Source organism: Parasteatoda tepidariorum, chromosome 5 (genome assembly GCF_043381705.1).
Source record: "Parasteatoda tepidariorum isolate YZ-2023 chromosome 5, CAS_Ptep_4.0, whole genome shotgun sequence".
NCBI lineage: Eukaryota > Metazoa > Arthropoda > Arachnida > Araneae > Theridiidae > Parasteatoda > Parasteatoda tepidariorum.
The window spans coordinates 82,954,860-82,979,809 of record NC_092208.1 but is presented as its reverse complement, the minus strand read 5'-3'; the positions used below and the strand labels follow the sequence as shown (position 1 = coordinate 82,979,809).

At 27.9% G+C, this 24,950-nt stretch overlaps 1 protein-coding gene across 1 annotated transcript in view; it reads right to left on the bottom strand.

The window, feature by feature from the left end:
- LOC107439203 (lethal (3) 80Fj) overlaps positions 1–24,950 on the bottom strand; it is a gene marked incomplete in the record, with an annotated part of 81,201 nt that overhangs the window by 15,241 nt on the left and 41,010 nt on the right. Inside the window, 20 exon segments of the mRNA XM_043051809.2 lie at positions 490–701; positions 2,313–2,506; positions 3,902–4,132; positions 4,787–4,900; positions 6,492–6,761; positions 7,952–8,095; positions 8,768–8,860; positions 8,979–9,102; positions 10,773–10,975; positions 12,279–12,494; positions 12,569–12,639; positions 15,491–15,680; positions 16,054–16,250; positions 17,664–17,802; positions 17,897–17,965; positions 18,848–19,068; positions 20,160–20,339; positions 22,113–22,227; positions 22,315–22,436; positions 23,164–23,410. Of these exon segments, the coding sequence (XP_042907743.1) occupies positions 490–701; positions 2,313–2,506; positions 3,902–4,132; positions 4,787–4,900; positions 6,492–6,761; positions 7,952–8,095; positions 8,768–8,860; positions 8,979–9,102; positions 10,773–10,975; positions 12,279–12,494; positions 12,569–12,639; positions 15,491–15,680; positions 16,054–16,250; positions 17,664–17,802; positions 17,897–17,965; positions 18,848–19,068; positions 20,160–20,339; positions 22,113–22,227; positions 22,315–22,436; positions 23,164–23,410 (3,352 nt within the window).

Sequence of the window (24,950 nt, the reverse complement as noted above, 5' to 3'; positions counted from 1 at the left end):
ATTAACTTATTAGCGTTAATGCATCTTTATAACTAAAAATAAAATGTAATAAAAAAACATAAATCATCAGCTGTTTTGAACATAGAAAGTCAATTTCTTTTATTTCCCCAAATTGTTGTGTTATTGTAAGACCTCGCCTACTTTTTTACCAATAAATGGTCTTGTACATAGAAAAAATATCAGGATTTATTTTTTTTTTTTTTTTTGCACTGAATTACAATCTATCTAGAATTAGGTTGGAGGAAAATGTCTCTTCACATCACAGTTTTCTAATGGAAAGGCAAAGAACTACACTGAAACAGTCATTTATCTAGAATTAGATAGAATAATGTCCCTTCATATCAGTTTTTTAATGGGAAGGTAGAGAGTTACACTGAATCACAGATTAAAAAGAAAAAAAGAACATTTAGACGTAAAAATAAGAATGTCAAAACTGCCAGTGGGTTAGAATGCCTTTATTTTTACTTAAAAAAAAGAGATATTACTAACCTAACAAGTTTTCTCTGGCAATATCTTCAAACTCGTCATCCGATAAAAATCCACATAAAGTTCCCACACAAGCAGCGGCAACCACTCTACAGGAATCATCTGGATAACCCAACATGCCGGTAACCGTGGTAACAATATTCCTTTTCATCTGATCAGACATCTTATCACCAGCTTGCTTAATTGTGCAACGCAAAGCATGTAGCATAGTCTCTCTGAAACATATTAAAACTTCAATGTAAGATTTTTCTTCTTTTGAATAAAAAATCATGGGATAAAATGATGCATATGAAACTTTAATAGAAATTTTCAATTATTAAATGGGAGAAATTGCCCACTCTCATAAATAAAACATTTATAAGATTAAAATTAATATTAACAAATAAGATTAAGATTAAAGAGTAAATAACTACATAGGTGTGAAAGTACAGTGGTTAATGAATTGAGATGTCACTGTAAATAATGAGTTTGTGTTAATATCTTGTTCAACCCCTTAACGCATTTACCCGTGTCTGACAAGGGCGAACTTTACCGGCAAATTAGCACATGCCCATGTCACACACACACACAATCTTGTATCTTGCCTCATTTTCCTTCTATTGCCTGTTTGAGATCCATTCAAACAAAAATAGATAGGCTAGATTACAATTAAATTTATTAAACATAGATGAAACCACCTTGTTGCATTTTTGTGCAAACCATAGGGTGCATTCTGATGATTAGCTATTTGATTATTTATTTATTGATTGATATATCGATTTAATTTGATTTTAATATTATATTTTGAAGACAAGGTGGTATGCTAAATTTGTAACAAATAACACAGTAATGTTTATAACAGGTAAACATAGGAAAAGTTCCAGAAAAGTAAAATTAAATTAAGGCACTAGTCATTTCTTATAAGCCTAATTAAATATGTAGTGTGCATAAGAGTTGCCTCATTAAGAAGCATTTTTCTGTTTAACAGCACATAGAGAAAAATTATTTATTAAAACTTTTTAAAAAACTCTCATTACAAAGTTCACAAAAAATGAAAAATTAAATTTATCAAAAATTTATAGGTAACATCAGAAATCGTAAAACAGTAAGGCACTAAATGCATAGTCAGCAAGAAATAACTCATTTTTAAAAATTTCTTTTAAAACTCTGAAGGTAAAAACAGAAATTGTGAAATTAAGAGACATTGACACAAGGACCCCCAAATGCTAATATTAGAATTTGAAAGGCAGAGTTGGCAATGTTTAGGACAGAATGGTTTAATCCATGGTTTAAACTGTCCTGTCTAAAACCTTTTCATTCAAATTATGACACAATTTTAAAAAATTATTGTAAAAAATAAAAGACTAATTTATGAACAAGAAACAAAATGAATACAAGTTTTTGTTTTACTAAAAAAGTTTTATTATTTTCAATATTGCATTATTTATTCTGATGCAAAACCATAATTCATCAGTATTAAAAGCATATTTATTCATATTTAAAGGATAAGGTATTAACTTTTGTTATTCAATGAATTGTGCAGCTTCAAAAGTTATTAATTTTTCCTCTTATATTATATTGTTCTCCTTTAATAAGTTAAAGTAAATTGCATAAAAAGTATCAAATATATATAACTATTATGTGTACAATGGTTAAACATATAGAATTTTTACCTTTTACCAATGTTCAAAGTTTTGGAAAATTTAAGACAGTTTTAGTCAATTTAGGACACTTAAAGACAGTAAAACCCACATGTCTTGCACAAAATTTAAGAAGCCCAACCCTGTTGAAAGGTGAACATGATAAAAAGTTTCATTAAGCAATAATTTAAAAATGCAGAAACTTACTTTAAGGAATTATCTTCAGAGCTTTTTACAGCGTTGTGCAGTTCTAAGTATAAAACATCAGGCTTATTGTGCACTAAAATGAGGTAACTTAAAGCACTTGCAGATCTCAACCTCACAGAGCGATGCCCATCACTAAGAGATCGCAAAAATGTTGTTTGCAGTTGAGGTAAAAAGGGTTTCAACATTTGTCCTACCTATGAAGATAAAAACTAAATTTGACAACAGCAATAATTTTTAATTACAAATATTAATTTTAATAATGACTACAACAAATACTTTTACAGTAACTATATTAACCTGAGAAATTTAAGGTAAAATTTTTTTTGATTGGAACCCTACCGGCAAAAGAAAAAGAGGAAGACCCAAAAAAACTTGGCGCAAGACAATTATAAGTGAATTGAAAACAATAGGAAAGACATGGAGAGAGGCAAAATATCTGGCCATAAATAGAGCGAGTTAAAATCAACTCTAAAATACTTTTTTATTCAAAATATGAGTGCACAGTTTCCGAAATAGCTTAACACGGGGGTGCAAAATTAGCGCAGCCCGGAAGTCAAATAAACAATATACTTAGCTTAAAATTTTTGTTGAAATGTAATTTTAATAAATTCAGAAAAAAATACACCTTAATTATAGCATTAAAATTCCTAATAAGATATTACATTAAGGTGAAAAAAGATTCAAATCGTCCAACATTTTACTTTTTTTAAAGACAATTTTTTTTTAACCAAAATAAATTTAAAATAAATATATATTTCAAGGATTTACTAAAAAATTAAAGATATAAACTATTTATACATAGTAAAAATATTAATAAATTTTTATACAAACAAATTTAAGTAAATAATGTGTGCAAATTTAAATGACTTTTATTCAAAAATATTATACAAACAGTTTTGCCTTTTAACTTTAAGCCAATTGGATATTAAATTATTAAAAATAATTAGTAATTAAGTTATAGTGTCTTTAGTTTCATTTTTCCAGACAGAATGATTATAAACCTTTAAAGATCATACAGCTTCTTACTCCTATTTAATAATTCTGGCTTAAACCATTAGTCTATAACCATCATAAACTGCTAATGCCATATTGGTTGTAACTAAATTATAAAAGACTTTTCTAGAACTGTTTTACAATGAATAGAATTTAAATTCATATTATTTACATTTTAGTTTTAAAAAAATTGCTGCTTATTTTGGCACTGATTGAAAAATTACTACTTAATTATCACTTTTAATACAACAATACACAGATATACAATTCACAAAAATACTACTTAATTCACTATTTTTCAGACCTTCATTTCATTCTGGATTATGAAAATTTTAAACAATATTGTAAATAAATTCTTTCTACAGAAAAATTTGAAATTATGAACCATGCATTAAATTATCTGATATCAAAGTAAAATGCAGTTCTAGGTTGAGTTTGGAAGTTCATGGAGAAAAAGTTTCAAAAGATCAGTAACAATTTGTGGAAGGTACTGTGAAATTTTTTCTATGGATACTTGCTACTGAATTAGTCAATTTAAAAGGAATAAGTGGTTCCAAAATTCAAAGTATTTTCAATCAATCTTTGATAGATTTTACCTTAGCTAGCAGTAGTGCCAGTGTTTCTAAAAATGCCACTTTAGTGGGCCAGTTGTATCGGTCACCTAGAATTCTTATCAAAGGTCCAGTAATTACAACGACTGAAGGTTTCAAAGCATCTGAACTTGTGAGTTTAATAACTTCACCAAGACCTTGCGCTGCCTGCTCCTTATCTTCCGACACTCCATTCAAGATGGCTTCCCTAAAGATTGGTAAAATGGGAGATATACCCTGAAAAAAAATATTGAAAAGATTTTTAATCAGAAGACATTTTACAAGAAAATGCAACAAAATGTCAATAGTTCCATTAAAATTATTAAAAACTGCAATGTAAATTAATAAATTTTTTAAAAATATTATTAGTTTGTACACTACTTTCCATGTCCGTTAATATGCTGAAGTTCGATTTTTTTTAATTAATAAAATGGAATGAAAAATTAAAATACAGATTAAGTGTCATGTTCACAATAAAGATGAAACAATGACAAAAATTAAACCGAAATCAGGGACCACCAATATTATGACAGTATGTGCAAAATTTTAAGTGGTCCCAGAACAAGGGCTTACTTGTTTAATTCAAGCCCTGAATTTATGTAGTTAAAGTAAAAAAAGAAAAAAATATAATGATTAATATAATTAGTCATGCTATAAAAAGAGTTTAAAAGTGAGGAGGAAGAATTGACTATATGAAATTAAATAATTACTAGTTTACAGTAAAGAGAAACTACTAATTTTCTTCTATGGAAAAACTAAATTACACGATAAAAATAAGAAAAAGTCAAGATTAGGTCCCTTTCTTTTTTTTCCCCTTAGCCCTTTTTATGATATTATTTTGTAATTCTTGACTTTGTTACACATTGAAGATCCCAAAATAATTTAGCATACCTTCGCAAGACAAAAACCAGGCAGAAGTTCTTCGCCTTTTAAGTCACTAGCAGCAAATCTGACTGCTTGCCTCACATCATTTATGCTTTTCAACTGTTCTGAGGGACCTAAATTCTGCAAAAGAAAGAATGTATAAAAATTACTTCCAAGATAAAAGTTCAATGTCTCATTGAGTATACAGATATTATCAATACCCATTTTCAAAAAAAATTTGAATGGAAGAAAAGAATACACAACAGATACAGATGGAGGGTAAAGATGGGTAAGTACCATTAGGTATCAGTTACAAACTGATGCTGAGTATCAAATATCAATTACAAAAAACTTGAAACTTTTTGTATCAAATACATATCAATATAAATTCAAATCTTGCTTAACAAATGGAATGCAAAATCAAAGTAAAACTTCAATTGTTTTCCTTAAACTGCACTTTAACAGTTTTCTTTACTGCATTTTTAGCATAAATTGCAGATTTAATAATATTGACCTTAAAAACAAAAGGCAGAAGACAAAGTGAATACAAAACTGCAAATATTTTGATAAAAACAATAACACATTTAACAAGTACTTATTATTTACAAATTCAATTAAGTAATAAAAATATTATAAGTCTACAGATTCAAATAGGGTACAATCGCAAATTCATACATTAATTAAGACTAAAAAATAAATTTAATGTAATACTTAATGAAACATTTTTAATTTCTCTCTTTCCTGAGCAATCAAATCTGTCAAAAGAGCACAAAATGAGTATTGCAAAAGTTCAAAAATAAAGCGGTCGAAGTGAAAATTATGGAGAAAAAAAAAGTATAGCATGAAAAATGAGGCGAAAAATGTAATATGATTGTAAGTACTAAATAACACGGTAAAAAGATTAATATAGCTTCAGATATCAAGGTTAATAAAAACTGATATGAGATAAATAAATACTATGAATATGAAGCGTGAGTGAAACTAGCAAGAGAACTTTCTTCAGTTAGTACTTATTTCCAAACTAATATATATGTACTAAACTAGTATATAATAAAACTAATAAATGGTGCAGCAAATTGATACTGGATTGCAACAATTGATGCTTATATTAATCAGGGTGTGTAGCCTACTTTCTCAACAAAAATAACTCACTTTGAAGCACTAAAAAATACTTTGAAGCACTTTAAAAAAATATAATAATTAGGATATTTGCACCAATAATTTTTTGTTATTGTTGAAAGTTTTTGCATTGTAGTAGAATAAATTCTGAAAACGTTGAATAGAATAGCATGAAAACCATTTAGAAACATTTTAGAAAATAAAAAATGTAGCAATTTTTAAAGACACTCAATGATAAAAACGAAAATCAAAAATAAGCACAATTAAAAACGTTTTACAAATGCTATGCACCCTGTTAATCCAGAGCAGAATTTTTAAGTAGTGCTGCCATCTAGACATTAAATACATACAATTAAGTTATTTTCATTTGATATTTAAGAAATTTAAGGGCTTTATGGCTGAAATTCTTATTCTAAAAAGTAAAACTCATTTATTTTATAATTTATACAATTAAACAGCTCTATACTTAACCACTAAGTATAAAATATCATTGGTATAAACACTAATGCTGCGAAAAAATAAGCAAAAAAAGGGCAGGCAAAATTTCTTTTAAAAATGTTCAGTGAAGAGCAAAATGATGATAGTTAAATATTAATTGAACCATTATTCTTACCTTTGTTACGGCATTTAAAGCTTCCCAACTAAGCTGAAGTACTTTCTGATCCTTTTCAGTAAATAAGCGGATAAGGCCACGGATTAACTGAGGCACATGTTGAGAAATATCAACTTTCTTCTGGCAACAATATGAACACAACAAAGCAACAGCAGCGTGCCTTCGTAGAGGATCTTCACTTCTTGTAGCTTCCAAAAGCTGATCAACAATTGTTCGCACACCTAAGTCATCAGTTGCCGCCAAAACAACAGTTTGGCAATACTCTAAAGTCTAGGAAGAAAAACATATTTATAAAAAACACATATTTTTAATACTTTTCAATAAGAAAATGCAATACAAAAATAACGAGAAATATTTTATACAAATATACATCAGAAGATCTATATCATGCACTTCTTCATGCACCATATTATTTTATTATCTCTAAAGCAAAACAAAATCGATAAAGTTGTTGGATTTTATTCCAAATGCTCTTAATAATTTTGCATTTTTTCTGTAAATAATTACTTTAGGGCATATTTCCGTGTTTTTAAGTACTTATACGTAAAAATCGGTATAAAGTATTAATTTTCATCTGTTCCACAGAAAATTTCCATGTTTAGTATGTAAATTTAATGATATGTGAAATGATCAATATAGTAGAACCTCGATTGATAGTTTCTCATAGAAAGATTAATTTCAAACAAAGATTATGGGATAACCACAAATAAGGGTCAACATAAAAGATCAGATAATGAATTGAAAATGAAAGAATTGATGGGCTTAAAAATTATTAAATTCATATTAAGTATAAAAAATTTCTTTTGAAAATTTAAGTAATAGATGTAAAAATATTTGTTATACAAGATACATTTATTTATTTAAAATATTTGGAAACTTTGGTCTCAACATAGTTCTTCTCAGCACAAACAATAATTTTTCATAATTTGTTGCCTTTTGCGAATTTCGCAACTAGTTCTGGTTCCACTTGACGTATTCATAGGCATAACTTTGCACTTCTTCAGTTTTGGTAATCATTTTTGTCCAGACAACACCATAAGTTTCAATATTTGAATAAACTGATGCATAAACATCTAAAGTGATGCTTGAGGCTCTTCTCCCAAACAGTTACAAATCTTTAATTCTGCCTTCATCCTTAGCATCAAGAGTTACTGTCTTCTCAAAACCAAATAACCTCAATATTTCTTTAAAACACCGCTAAAATTTCTGAACGATGTAAATGGGAATCTTCAAACTTTAAAAATAATCTAAACAGGTATCTATTAACATTATAAGAATAACATTTACGAGGAGAATGTTAAAATAACATATATACCAGAAAGCGAAAAATGTGGGAACGATGGATCAAGGTTCGACTGAACAACATAACATTTTTATATAATTCAATGCTTCAAGGTTTGCATTATTAAGATCTTCTGCAGTATTCTGTTTGTAAGTATTGATTAAATTATGAAGATTACCTGTATTTCAGTGGGTGTGTTGATCGCAGAACTCAAAGCTGTTAAAAGAGCAGGTAGAATTTTTGGCAAGTGCCTAGTAAGAGCATCTCCTGCTACAGCAGATAAGAATGATAAGGCTTTTGTGTTCACAGGTGGAGCTGTCAGCTATAAAAAAAGGTAATGCTCATTAGTGTTAAATAACTACCAAAAACTGTTAAAAATTTATAATTTTTATTTCCCTTTTTACTTTCCCTATATTCCTCTAGGGCAAAATTAAGAAACATTGCTAATTGTCACTGACCAGCTGTAGCATTTTCAAAAAGGCACATCTTAAAACGCATGGCCACATTTTTAAAAATTGAGAATTTAAAACTTCTGGTAAAGATTAAAAGGCACATTTAAAAAATAATGAAAAATGTGAAGAAACTAGTATGAAATAAAGTTATTTTTGGTGAATATTATGACATTCATAATTCCACATTGATTAGAAAAATAGTACACATATGCATTATCAACAAAAAAAGTACTAACAGGTGGCAACTTCAATTGTCATTTGCAACATTTAGTTGGCCAGTGGCCTTTGGAGTTAACGTTGATCTATATTAGAGACACTTAAACCTTTTTTTAAAAAAAAGCAAATTTTAATACAACATGACCAATATACAATGATAGACCAACTCTATCTTAATTTGTCACTGATAATAATTTCAATAAATAAATCAAAATAGAGAAAGTACAACTTTTAATCAGTATAAAATACACAAAAAAGAACAGCAATGAAATTTAGTCAAACAAAATTTTAAATAAATGCTTTAATAAAAAAAATTAGAAATTTACCTGTGGAACAAGATATGGCAAAACAACTTTACTTTTAATAGCCATTACTTGCCTCAAACCATCTAGAGCATATTCAGATTGAGCTGGATTACCCTAAAATGACATTTAAAATATTAAACCTAGCAGGAATGAAGCAATAAATAAATAAGCCAATCATAAAGAAATACGTTTTAAAGTAGCCAATCATAAAAGAGCAAAAAGGGCAACTTACCAACTGTCTAAGCAAATGAGGTAAGATGTCATCTAAAGCTCTAACTCCAACTGTAGAATGGAGACTATCAAATGTAGTTGCTGCTGCAAGACGCACTTCAGGCAGGGGATCACTTAAAGCACGTCTAAAATATACACAATTAATTTTAGGAACTTTTCAGAATCTACTTAAAAACATAAATTCGTAAACTATGAGCAATATCCTCACACCAAGGCCTAAAAGTTCATTTTTTTGGTAACATACTTTTTACAATGCAGAAATAAATTTGCAAGAAATTAATAGGTTAGTTGGCAAAATTTTATTGAAAAGCTTTATACAAATACAAAATTATTGTTAATGGAAAGAAAGTCATTGAGCGAGTCCAGGGGCAAAAGTTGAAACTTTTGAAATAGAAAAAAGGCATGATCCAAGGCCACTCTAAAAAATTTTAATATTGAACTTTTTCAACTAATTAAAAAAGTTCAGCATTGTTTAGCAGAATTTGTAGCCTACTGACTGCTAAATGCACCTTTCCACAAAAATGGCCCGCATGTTATATCAATGACTTTTTTTAAAGAAAATATTTATTTTCTTCATTTTATTAGTCTATTTTTACAACAAACAAAACAAATATAACAGTTAACTTGGTATATCATTTTACAATAATTACGGAATAAATACACCACTAACTTTTTCTTGGAGCTGTTCATATCTCTACTTATTTTTCACTTCATTATTAACTATAAATTACATTAAAAGAAATTCATCTTAATTTAATCCTCCAAAACATTAGGAGAGAATTACAGCAATAACTATGAAAAAGAAATATTTTTTTTTTAATTTATTTTTTTAACAAAAAATATGCTTTTTAAGAAGAAAAAAATTTTTTTAGAATAATTAATTTAAAAAACCTATTAGAGGACTAAATTCAGACCACCGAATTTTTCTCCAGACTGATTTTATTTCTGAGGACTGAAGGGTGGCACCCAGATTTATTAGTAAATAAAAAATCAAACATGAATTCTTATACTTAAATAATAAAAGACAATTCTTCTTTTAATGAAAACTAGCCAACAAAATCAGTGATATAAGAAAATATAAAAAATATTTTCATTTTATCTAAGAACTAATTTTTCATTATGTTACTAACAGTAGTTTGCTTTTAATAAAAAAATTTTGCATATTAAAAAAAAACTCCAGGCTGCACTCTGATTTAAGGTTTTTTTTTCACACATTCAAATTTTAAAACAAAATTGCAACTTACGGTATAGAATATATAGATATATTTTTTTTTTTAAAGTGAATACTTTATTAACAAACAAATCTTAAGTTACACACAGAATTCAATTGAATAGCAAAGTACACAGTGAAAGATGAGGAAAACTTATTTGGTTGAGTTAGTTTTACTATCATAATTTTTTTGCTTAATGCTAAATGTCATCTTACATTTATCAATAAGTACAGAAGCATGTCAAAAAAACTGGAAACTTTTACTTTTGCATTGGATCATCTTCAATATTATTTTTGATTAAATTAATCACTTCAAGATATTTAGACAATTTTTTTCTAAAGAGAACTTAAAAATAAGTTTCTAAAATTTTTCACGTTTTCATTGTAATCTTTATAAATAAAATATAAAAAGGGATCTAAATTATAATCACAAGGATATCATATAATTGTGCAGGAAATAATTTTTATATCCAAGTTATTAATTTAACTCATTAAAATCTCATACTTTTCTTTTGAAATACTAGATTAAAAGTTGAACATTGTAGATTTCTTATTTAAAATGTTTTATATTTAAAAACATCTTACCTGACAGTAGGCACTAAACTGTCAACAAAAGTCAGAACCATTTCTCTACTCGTTGATGCCATTATTTCACTTAAACCAATGCAAACTCCTTGCCTTTGATCAGGACGATCAGAATCTAAACCATTCTCCAAAATAGGTATGATTTCTGGCAACACCCTCTCACCCAGTTTACGAACAAGGTCACCTAAAGTTCGGGCTGCAACCTATTGCAAAATAACAATTCAAGTCAACTTATTTATACTAATCTAAATACAACATCTATTTTGATATTGAGAATTCATTACAACATAAAACACTTTAAAAAGGTATTATTTGTGTAAACCTTATTGCAAATAAAAAAAATCGCTCATATTTGATAATTCATCAGAGGCAACGGAATTAAGGAAAACTAATTAAGGATAAATTCCTCAAGTAAGGGGGAAAAAACTGCTTTTATTACTCCTGTTTGAGTGAGACTAATCCAAATTTATATTATGTGGGGAAGAAACTTAGGAAATGTTTGAAAATCCACAAAAAAGAAAAAATTGAATTTGAGGGAACATTAAAACAAAAATTAAAGCAACATAAAACATTGATGTTAACATTATAAAGTCTCAATTTTTACATAACAGTTTAAGTCCCTAATGAACATGAAGGAATGAGGAAAAAGGCAGTTTCTTTTTTTCTGAACATTATGTTAACAGTTAAGGTATTTTATCCTTGCATCTAAAACGTACAGACACCTTCAATAGCTAATCTAGTTTAATACAATTGAATATGCATATTTTTATAATCTGTAAAGCAGGGCTTTAAAAGAAAATGTTTTTTTTTTGGTACATATTCATAAAGCAAGTGTTTGTAAAAATGCTTGAAGTTATTTTTTTAAAAAAGGTCCTAAATTAGAAAAATCATTTAAATAGAACTTAGTCATTAATTTAAATATATCATTCAGAAAATGAATTATAGAAGTATAATTTTAGGTCATGATAATCTTTAAAATATTTACAACAATTTTATTATATTTGCATTTTTAAGATGACATTTATGATTTTTTTTAAGATGAATTAGAACATTCAAAAATACTTTACAACATACTAATTAATTCACAATAAATCACCTTCCTACAATTTCACTCAGTTGAAAACAAATATTTAGTGCAAAAAGAGCACTACCTGTTATTTTATGAACTAAAAATTTTTTATCAGCAAGCATTAGTTTTTTTCCTCTTAATTCTCATTTTTTTACAATGGTCAATTGTAATATTTTTCTGTTTTTATTAAAACAGATTTTTCCCTTAGAAAATAAGGTAAATTTAAAAATAGACATTTATAGCGTACAAGTAACTGGAATTTTTACATGCGTAGAATTTGCTAATTCTTGCACATGAGTTTTTTCTGTTTTGTATACATTAATGTATCATAAAATTCAAAGCAATCTTTCATAACAGTTTAACAAAAATGTGACAAATAGTATATTGTACTGATAAGAAACAGCAATAATTATTTTATAATCATCATAGTCACTTACTTGTCTTTTGTCATAACTATTGCTAGCAAGACAGCCAAGTAGAAGAGTAAACAGAGTAGGTAGAATTTCTCTGAGAGTTCTGGGTGTATTGGTAACAACAATTTTCCAGACATGCAATGCAGCCTGCCTCACCATAAGAGCAACATCTGAACGACCCATGTAAAGACCCGCAAGCACTCTGTTACGTCTATCTGCACCGAGGGAGCCCAGAATAGCCTGGAATTACATTACAATTAAGCACGCATGGCTAAAAACATAGAATTCAACAGACTCATGAAACACAATATTACTTTATGGGACTGCTCTGTTCCAAAATTATCATCTTCATCAGCTGTTTCTGTAGTCATTTTACCACTCACACCTAAAGAGGAAATTTTTTTTGTAAATAAACAAAGTTATAGAAACAGATCAAATAGCTTTTATATAATACTACATATAGCAGCTAGGTTACTTTTAATTAAAATGAATGAAGGTGGTACAAGATACAGAAGCTACGATACTGTGTTAAATTCAAATATAATTACACATGCAAGTTAAAAATATCAAACAGTTTTATAAATTAAGTGTAGAAGAAAAATGAAATGAAACATAAAGAGGAAAAATTAATAGGTCTTAGTTGTTGCTGTAGTTCATTTACGTCGCACTAGAGCTGCACAATGGGCTAATGGTGACGATCTGGGAAACATCCCTGAGGATGATCCAAAGACATGCCATCACAATTTTGATCCTCTGCAGAAGTGATAGCACCCCCGCTTCGGTAGCCCTGACGACCTGCATGTGAAGTCGAGCCCTTAACAAGGACCAATACCGCACACTGTCAGTCCCTACGCAGACTAATTCACATGGTCACCCACTCACACACTGACCGCAGCCAGTCATACTTAACTTCGGTGAGTTGCTGGGAACCGCGTCTTAACGATCAGTCCACTGTGGGACAATAGGTCTTGGAACTCGTATTTGGTGATATTTTTTTATTCTACTAGTGTGACCCTATACTCCATTGCAAGTTAGGAAAAGAAAATTGCAGTAAAGGATTAAGTTATCATTCGTGACTGCATTAGTTCTGTTTTATTCAGCTATCAAATTATATTATGCTTTAAAAACAATATAAAGACTTTTAAAAGTCAGGGATGAGATTGGCCAAAAGGCAAAAAAGCTGAATTTTCACGCGAGTAAATCTTACATGCGTGCTATCATTTAATAATAAAATCCAGACGATTTAAGATAATAGATAACTATGTTTTGATATAAAATTAATTGTCAACTAATTTATCAATATATCACGTGATTTATAGCATAAATATCAGAAACATATTCGCATTCAGTTATGCTGATGTTGTAATGTCTATATATACACCAATAATCGTCGATAGAACAACTGCCACATTTATAGTAACTAATTCAAGAGAAAAAACTTACTTCTTATTAGAATTGCGATAAAGGATTTTAAAATCGTGTGAATATGAATCACAATATTCGATTTAGAAATCACGAGAATATGAAACTCTATATTGGATTTCAAAAATGTGAATAGAACAACTGCCACATTTATAGTAACTAATTCAAGAAAAAAAACTAACTTCTTATTAGAATTGCGATAAAGGATTTTAAAATCGTGTGAATATGAATCACAATATTCGATTTAGAAATCACGAGAATATGAAACTCTATATTGGATTTCAAAAATGTGAAAATACAAATCACTGTCTAATTTTTAAATTGCGTAAATACGAATCACGATGCACAATTTCTAAATCTCGTGAATACCAATCCAAAGCATAATTTTTAAATCACACGTGTAAATACGAAAATCGGTGTTTGATATTACAACTGCATAAACGAATCACGGCATTGGATTTTAAACTCACGTGAATACAAATCGCTATATAGGATTTTAAAAATATGTAGAAACTAATTTGCTACATAGGACTTTTAAAAAATAACGCTTAAATACAAATAGCTATATTGGATTTTTAAACTTCGTAGATAAGACTTGCAATGTACCAAATTGAAATTGCATGAATAAGAATCGCAATGCACAACTTTTAAATCAGGTAATCCAACGACGTTTGAATTACGAAAGTATGAGCTATCTGGCGGGCGGATAAAAATGCGGAAAATCTTATTTTTTACAAGTAAAAGTGGAGAAAATTATTAAAAATGGGGAAGAATTGGCAGCTGCATAGTTTGAATTTTCTGTTTATCTTTGAAATTCGGAAAGAAATATAATTATTTTATTTCAACAGCGGAATTTTCAGAAAAAGCGGAATATTTATAAAAAGACTGAAATTTTTAGAGAATCGGAGTTTTTGATAAAAAGGCTGAAATTCGAGAGACAAAAGCGAAAAAGGCGGAAATCCGCTAAAAAGCGGAAAAACCTCATCCCTGAAAAGTTAAACTCGTAGGACAGAAATTCAATTCGGGCTATATTTTATAAGCAAAAAGGAGACCATGCTACGTCATTACAAGAGTTGGAATGTTGATATTAATTTGTGCTTAGAGCTTGACATCCCTTTAGCGTGCACTTAGATGCAAACAGGCTCTCTCCATAGGGATAATGGTTTTTTCTTAACTTGCAGAGTATAATGAGCTATCAATAATCTGAAATTCAACCCTAAATTATATTTAAATAAAGAAAACATTCAATTAAAGAAACTAAGAACTCAAATATCCAAATTTAAGAATTTAATAAAGTAGATACATTTTCAAAAAAATTTATGATTTAGATATATATAAAATTTGTTGATTGCTAGCAATTGTGAAAGATGAAAGAATAATTATATTCACTGTTAACTAAACTAATAACCAACACTTTCAAATTTATATGACAGACTTAGGTAATTATAAGCTATGTTTTCCTATAAATGATATTTTTACATCAAATTAACGCTCGGTATTGTTTCAAAACAGATACTTCATGAGTTTCCAATTAATAACAAAGCAATAAACAAGAACATTTTATTGCCTATATAGAAATCTTGGTGTTTTTTTATCAAAAACATGGACCTAAACAATTTTGAAAAAAAATATGGCTTATTATGTAGCCCCGAGCCCTTCATATACATAATACCTTTAAATCCATTTAAAAAAGTGGATCAAAAAATAAGAAAATGAAAATTAAGAAATAAAATGAAAAAATTTAAAATCTTACCAAAAATAAACAATATCAAATAATAACTGAGTGCTAATAATTAAGATGTCAAAAATCTCACCAGATATTTTGTACAACAGATCACCAAGTAGCTGCACAGAACTGTAACGTATTCTCCAATTATCATCAAACAACCCTCTTTCAAGCTCAGGTAATAACAGTGTAATGGCAGTGTCAGCATACATGTTAACTATTCTTTGACCAGCTCTCAACGCAGTATCTCTTACATATTCATTTTCATCAGCTAATGCCTATTTAAATGCAAAAATTAAATTAAAAAATCATAACGGATAAATATTCAAATTTATAAATATTAAAAATCTAAAACAAACTAAACTCAGTAGTGCGACAGCACATTGTGGGCCAAGGCCTACTGAGACCACCTGTTTCCTTTACTGTTGGACTCTGGGGTGCCAACGCAGATGTTCCGGTTGGGTGGTCAGCCCAACGTGGATTCCCCAATGATTAGTTACCAAGCATGCTTGGTACTCATTTTATCGACCCACTGAAGGGATGGAAGGCTGGGTAAACCTCGTCTGGCCCGAGGATCGAACCAAGGATTTGAGCCATGACAGCGCAAAACACTAACACTCAGCCAAAGGGCGTGAATTGAAAACAACTTACTTTTAAAATTGGATTTATGATCTGTCCAATGTATGGAGTAAATTCCTTCTTAAAGACCATAGGTAGATAAATGAACATCATTATATAACCATCTTTGACGTGAGGAGCAATGTCCATTCTTTCAGCTGTAGCAATTATTTCTGGCATAAATGATTTTAATTTTTCCACACCTAAGCCACCAATAACTTCACTTAAACCTAGAACAGAAATAGGCAGACATCTTTAAGGAACAAAACATATAAATTTTCGCTTAAACTAAATACAGCAGGCAGTCAGAATTAATATTCAGTCAGCTGACTTCAATGATTACAACGTAAAAATAGCGCCCGATAGTGAGAAAAATAAATAAATATAACCAACTCTATATTATCTGCTCTCTTATTACCCTTGTTGTAACAACTATATTAATTTAATTATTTTAATTACTACATAATTTTTATAAAATGATTGTGGATGTTTGGATAGTGATATTTTATTCAATTTAGAATTTAATAATATAAAAAAAGTACAAAATTTGAATGTGTAATAAGTTTACAAGACTAATTCAATTTGCATAGCAAATCCGCAACAAATATATTCCACATCACATAATGAACGGTAAGAATTAAGAATGCACATCAGTGAAAAAATAAGCACGATTTTAAACTACAGTTGCATTAAGAACAGAAAACTACTTTTCCTAGGAGTAGAAATTAAGAGCTTAGTCAATAGTTCGTAGCCCAGGGAAAAAAATACATTGTTAGTCCATACACATTTTCACTGGCCCATTTACATGTCTTTATTAGATTTTTTTTTAAAATAAAGTTAATAAAGTGTCATATAATTAAAATTTAAAATACTAAGAATGTGCAATATTGACAATTATGATGATATATATTACATCTTTTGTTACAATAACACTAACCAAAAAAAAAATATAATAATAAATTTTAAAACTAAAACAGAATACCATCCTTTTACATTGATTGCCGGTTCAGGGAACTACATAAAATTATTTTATAGTGCCTTGAGTCAAATTCCAATGGTCCCACAGATACTAGGCAACTATTAATTTTAAGCCTTCAAAATAAAATATACTACTACACATTTTGTCACTAAAACACTGATCAAAAAGACAAAACAAAAATTGCATTATCAAAAAAGTACACCATCGCTTTACATTGATAGCTGATACAGGGAAGTACTTAAATTTATTTTTCTGTGGTTCGATTCAAATTTCAATGGTTAGAAGATAACTATTACAGAGATGCCAACTTGCTCCGGACAGCAAATATATATCTTAAAGTGGTAGTTTGTAAATTGTGATTCTCAGTTTAACAAATTCAATTTAGTAGATTTTTATCCACCACTATTTCTAAATAATTCGTAGACTTATATAATTCACCACTTTATCGTACTTATGTCATGCTATACCATTTAAATAACAAACAAAGATAGTCAAATATTTGCAAAATCTACTTTGTAGTTATTTACCGTTTTTTTAATTATTTTGGCGTGTCCGGAGCAGTTGGCATCTCTGCTATTAATTTTGAACACCACCTGATAACTATTAATCTGGTGCCTTTTCTTAAACTTAATTTAATTAAAACCTAAAAAGTTAATAATATTACCTTGAGCAGCACCAGATCGGTCCACAGAGCTGGATTCTGATGTAAGAGTCAGCATGAGCCAAGGCAACAAATCATCAAAACTACTTTCTCCCATTCCTTTCACCATAGCACCCAAAGCACGAGCAGACACGCTTCTTACCTGTCAAGAAATAAAAAGTTTTGAACTTATAAGCATATCAACTAGAAAATAAAATTAAAAAAAAATAATAATAAAGTAAAAAAGCAAGACCTACCTCAGGTACTGGATCAAGTAGTGATTGTTTCAATCCAGGAATTATGTTGGGCAAATACGGAGCAAGATCCTGGGATGAAAGAAAATTTCAGTGCAAACATAAGAAAATAATTTTAAAACAAACTTATTAAAGCTATTATAATTGAGGTTTGGTTCATACTCAATTTCTGAAAAAATATTTCCCAGTTTTACCAGAGCACCAAAAAGCTTGCTTGTACCAAAATTTTAAATTTAAATTAATTCCTAAAAAGTTTATGAATTTCAAACAACAACAAAAATCACAAAAAACCACCAAAAAATAAATAAATAAAATTTTACTCTTAGTTTAAAGAATAAATCAAATGATTGCCTCTTAAAATGTAAATAATACATTTTAAGAGGCAAATACAAAAAAAATCACAAAAAACCACCAAAAAATAAATAAATAAAATTTTACTCTTAGTTTAAAGAATAAATAAAATGATTGCCTCTTAAAATGTAAATAATGATTGCATCTTAAAATGTAAGTAATGACTGCTTTTTAAAAAAATTACACTAACTAGGTTTCCTAACTCAATATTGCTGAATTAATAGATTCGATTTCATAATTCATTTGTGTTGGAAAACTAACATATCTTAAATGGAAAAGATTTAAGTAAAAATGTATGATTTTTTAAAAAATAAAAATTGTCCTTGGGGGGGTGGGAGCAATTTTAGACTACCAAACTCAATAGCTATATATTGCAAGATATTTTACTGAAAAACATTAAGTTGTAAAATAAAATACAGAAGAAAAAAAACTATTAGATATGAAAAGGGTCAACTTGAATGACTTTTTTATTTCTTGGCACATTTAATCAAAAAAACTTCAAGCTTGATTAATTAAGCCTATGTGGTGTCAATAATAGTATTAAAAAAAACTTTTAAAAAGAACTTAAGTACTTATTTTAAATTATATATCAGGAATGCTTACTTTTTGATCTGTTAAAGAATACATGTTTCCAATAATTTGGGCTGACATTTTGCGTGTTTCAGTAGACCGGTCTTGAAAAGCCCTCTGAACAACAGGCATTATTAAAGCTAGGGAAGGTGCATCAATAAAATGGACAAATCTTGTATCTAAAAGAGCTACTAAACAAGGGGAAGTTTTCTTTGATGGGTCTTGCAATGCATCCAACAAAGTGGGAACAATTGCTAAAAAAAAAAAGAAGTAAAATTTAGAAGTTAAGAAAGAAAATGCAACTTTCATAATGCAAACAACAAACAAATTTCAAATGGAAAAAAAAAGAGGGGTTACAATTGAGTTTTCTTAACTACTTATAAAAGAGGTATGTCAGCTGTCAGTATTGGAATTTTTTAGTTTATTGTGTCTCAAAGTTTTCATACTCCCTTGATGAAACTTTTGAATTTGCTTTAAAATTTATCTTCATAATTAACAGATTAATTAACATAAAAATTAATCTCCTGAGAGCAGAAGGTGTAGCAGTAGCTTTACAAACTTTATATACAATTTTTTCTAAAAAAAAAATTATCTTGGCAACTATTTCAATTTTCTAAATTTACATATAACTTGACTTCGGGGAGTAAAAAGTGACAAACCACATTTCAGTTTAAAGACAGGCTAATATTTAGTGAAGTTCACAAACTCATATTTTTATGAAATGTATATAATTTTACACATATTAAATTGGAAGACTAATTGCTAAACATTGAGCAAAATAAAAACTCTCATTAGATTTATTTATTTTTTTGAAAGGAAGTAAAAATTTTGTAACATATGGATTTCATTTTTTAGCTCTGCAGGTTTTAATTAAAACTCTCAGTCAATTGTGTAATTTTTCAAGATCAAGACAATGTTTTCAAATAAAGAAAATAAATTTAATCTGTCAAGTATTTTAATAAACTAGTTTTCAACAGAAAAAAAAAAATCCCCAGTGAGCAGTTTCTAAATATTTACAACACTAAATCAAATTTTCACAAATTTTTACACACCCTTATTTTTATGATTTCAAATTAGAGTTAAAGTAACTATGAACAACCTATTTTTAATACAATATAATATGGGTATTGTAAAAAAAATCTCATTCATTTTTTAATGTTACACTATAAAGAGGTCTCTATACATTGTAGAATAGCTCATATGAATTTTTTTTTAAACAAAACCAGAAGTAGTACAAATTATTTGTACAAGTAAATAACTACAGATAAGGCCAATTTTATAATATAACCATTTAAAAAATATTTTTTCACTTACTCAACATAATTGAAAAATGAAAAATAATTACCTTGAATTTCTGGATTCCTAATTACAGAACCAATCTGTTTAAGAGCCTGAGCACCAGCATTTTGAACATTCATATGAGAATCAGAAAGAACTTCAATCAGTTTAGGTACTATGCTTGGTAGACAGGAAGATAACTGTTTGGGGGCACAAAATGCCATTGCACCCAACAATTCAATAGAACCTATTTTAAGAATAGATATTGGTGAATAAAAGGGAAAAGAAACAAAAGTTCAAACAATTGAAAAAGTAATTATATTACACACATTTTGCTAATATGCACTTCAAATATCAAATACTAAAACTTTTTGAACTAATAAAAATTACTTCAGAAATACTGGGGAAAGTAATAACGGAGTTCTCATTCCTGACTTATATTATTTATATTTAAGGCCACTTTAATAAATTTTCCAAGTTCACTGATAAATTTTTCAAAGATAAATTCACTGATAAATTTCCTGAACTTCATAAAAACTAAATTTAAGTAAAATTTTTAAACTATACAGTCTACATAAAAAAAAATTCTACATTCAGCATACAGAAGAACCACAATTTAATGACTCTTGTCCGATTGGACAAAAATGTTATGTTGGGGACATGAAAATTATTTTCCTGAAAACTAAAATTTAAACATAATTAAGTTAAAAAATTAATTTTGTTAAATATCTAAATTCAATCTTAAATTTAAATGCTATTTATTTAGTAAAAAGAAAAACTTATATTATTTTAATGGAAAAAAAACATTTTTTTTTTATTTATTTACTTTTGTCTAAAAGCACACAATGAATTTTCCAACTTTTCCATGGCAACGATTTTTCCCTCTTGTTCATGTTCTTGAAAGAAAATTTTAAGTCTCACCAACATGTTGACTGCTTCAATAAATAATTCTTCTTCATGAACACTAGATTCTAAAATTTCAGTCATTTAAATTGTCCCTAATTCACAAATCAGCAAGTCATTGTCACATTGCGAATACTTCATAAAGTTGATCAGGCTGTTTTGAAATGGTAAGCATTTTACTGAGTCGAAAATGATTTAAAACTTTTTCTGAAACCACTAACGATACTGTCATTAGAAGCTTTTTTCTAATCAGAACATCAGTATTAATATATGCCAGGGAATTATAATTAGAGAATACTCTAAGTAACAGAATATTTTTACATTATTGACATAGAAAAAGGTGCCCAGGCTGAAAAGACAATAAAAGCAAGTGATTGTCATTCATAGGCTGGTGATGTTAATTTCAAGTTCTACTACTGTATAGGTAAAATTAAATACATAGATGAAAGCAAACAAATTTTTGCTTCAATTACACAATAAAATAAGAAAAATTAAGGAAAAACAAATTAAATTATAAAATGAAGTCTTTTCTTATGAATCAAAATAAGAGCCTCTAGAATGTTTGAGAGAAAAATAAGACTTTTAATGAACTCTTTAAGAGTGCAGGTACCACATACAAGATAAATAAAAATTGATTTAGAAAACAGGATGATAAAAAAAGATGATTATTTAAGAAATATTTTAGTCGATTTATATATATTTACTTTTAAGAGTTCTTTTTAGAAAAATAAACTTTAAACCGATTTTTAACAAAAAAATGTTTCGCTAGTTTGCATACGTAGAAACTATTCTAATAACAATAATAAAGATTAATCATAATTTAAAATTATTAATTATCTGAGTTTTTACAAAGTTGGTAGAAAATTGAATGTTAATAAATAGCACTTCTAATTCCCAAAAAGAAAAATTTTAAAAAAAATATACAAAAAATAGTACAAAAAAATAAAAATAATAATTTACATTTCCAAACGTGTTTTTTGTTTCAGTTTTATAATATTGCTAATTTTAAAACTTTTTTTTAAATTATAAATTAATTGTATGTTTTGTACTATTTTAATGCGAAATGACAGAACAGGATCAGCAATTAACCAGATTTATCATTATTACTAAAACTAACCAGTTTTTGTCCTCCAAGAATCCTCTTCCAGAGCTTTAATTAAAGATGGTAAAACAAGTTTGACTCCATGAGCACTAAGGCGACTCATGACAGCTTTTGATGTATCATCAGTTGCCTGTAGAAGGGAAGAAAAAAAATTTGAAAATTCCAAATTTTTTTTCAAAACAAAGCTAAAGAGTTACTGATAGAGAATCATATTTACCTCTCTAACATATTGATTTCCATCACCAAAACAATTCAGGAGATGAGGTAAGAAATTCACCACATATGGTTCAAATAATCTTCCCAACATATTACAGAGCATTTCAAAGGCAAATAATGCACCTATAGTTCACATTAAACAAAAAATTAAAGCTAAAATATAATAAGATCTTTAATATTTAATAAAAATATAATATTTCTTCTGAAATGCTCGTAATGTTTTGTAACATTCTAAATGTAAAAAATAAAAAATAATAATAAATAAGAACATTTAATGCATTCTATGCAACAAGTGTTTTATGATGAACAATTGTTCTGAACAAGTTTGAGTACATATAGATTTATTTATTTATTTTTTAATTAAGAATTCACATTTGAAGACTCACTGTTTTTTTAAAAAAAATTAAAGCTTGTAAGAGATAAAAAAAAGTAAAGATTTAATGCATTTCAAGCTATTGTCAATGAAAATTTTCTAACTCAAATTTATCTGTTAATAATCCTCAACATTTTCTAATACGTAGAAGTTAATGTTTTTATAACTGACTATTTTATGTTAGGTTGTAGTTACAAAAACATTCTTTAAAAATAAATTCCATAAAAACTGCTAAGCAACCACCATTTTTGATAAAGCGTTTTGAAATGTGCAAGGTCAATTGAACTTCAATAAATTCTGCATAATGACTTCTCAACTGGTTAATTTTTGCATTTACTATTAAAAAATAAAACACTTTTAAAATGTTTTTCACATCAACCACATAATTAATTAGTATATGATTGCAAAAAAATTATAAAAGAAATGCTAGAGTCAAATAAAACAAGAAAAAAGATTTTCTAATTAACACCAAATTACCTTCTCTGTGCTTGTAATTCTTCTTATTTTGAATAGCATCTGTTAAAGTATTCATGATATTCAGCTGTTTCAACGATAAAATTCCAAGTCCTTTTACTAAACCAGCAAGACCATATGCAGCACCTTTCCTTTCTCCATAACTTGATGATCCAAGAAGAAGTTCTAGTATAGTATTTACAAGAGCTGGTGCTTCATCTTTTATAGCAGGCACTAAAGGTGGAAGACAATTTGCTACGGCTTCTTGAACCTATAAACAAAAGCAAAACCAGTTAATAAAATGCAAATACATAACATTTATAACGAACAAGATACAACTTTTACAATCACATTCACATTACAATGCTTTTAGAAGTATGTCAACAATATTTATTAATAGAATAGAAGGATTTTGATTAATTAGTATCCAAACTACCTTGGTTATGCCCCTCAACCCCCCCCCCCCAAAAAAAAAACTTGAACACATGAAGACTACATTCTTCCCATCACTGATGCAAACACAGTTGCAAAAAAATTTTATTAATTTGCACAATGAAACTGGTCAAAAAATCAATGAAAAATAAAAATTAGCTTTTACCATTTCATTCTTCACAGTATTGTGAGGTAAACTACATTCCATTTCTTGTATTAAAAGTAACTGTTTATCTCAATAGAAATTTAAAATTAATGTTTATTCCCTCTTTCGCGTTAATTAAATTATTTATATAATTTTTTTCATGAAATTAAATTTGTGGCAAATACTTCTTATATGGACTTATATCTAATGACTAAATATTCTCAAAACATCTGATTAATGAAAAATTATTGGAAATTAAAAACTCATTGAAAGTTTATTTGTAGAAATCTTAACTAGTTAAAGTTTTAATCAATCAATTTGTTAATAAATTTCCAGTTAGCAAATCAGATTTTTAAATAAACTCAATTTACATATTCTGGGTTTTTGTACTATTAATAAATTTGAAGTCAAGTCAAAGTCATGACAGGCAAAATTTTTCCTTAAAACAAATTATCCAAACAAAAACTAAATTATTTTAAAGATAAACTAGATAAATATGATAATCTGTGGATAAAAAAAAATCATCTCTCATTTTGTTCATACAACTTATTCCTAAAGAATTATATCTAAGTATTTTACACAAATTCATAACATATTTAAAAAATTTAAATATTAAATGGATTTGAAAATTAACATTTAGTTCTAGATAAACTAACATCTAAAATATAAAATATTCAAATTGTAATTGAATATAATCCTGCAAAGTATATTTTGCTTTGTCAAATAAATCAGTATCTGAATTAGGACCAAGACTAATAAAAATATTTATTAGACATGTTGCTTTGCAAAGACAAAAAAAAAATANAAAAAAAAAAAAAAAAAAAAAAAAAAAAAAAAAAAAAAAAAAAAAAAAAAATTATTGTAGGTTTGGATATCAGTACAAAAGGATAATAAGATATTGAGGTGAGTTAAAGTTGAAGTCACCCATGAACATTTTATATTAGTAAGCCTAAGGAATGATCAAAAAATTTGATCTCACTATTTCAAAAAATACTTAAAATGTAAGAAATAGAGATGTCCCTTTAGTAAAACTTTATTTCTCTCTCTCGTAATTTCAGATAATCCAAACAGGCAATGTACAAATTGCTTCAGATTAGCAAAGTCCTTGCATATAATTATTATCATTGTTAATTTATTCCTTTATTAATAAATAGTTATTAAATCCCTAAAATACTTTCAGACGTGCCAACCTAGCAAAATTAACATTCAGGAGTTTCCCTAACAAGAAACAATT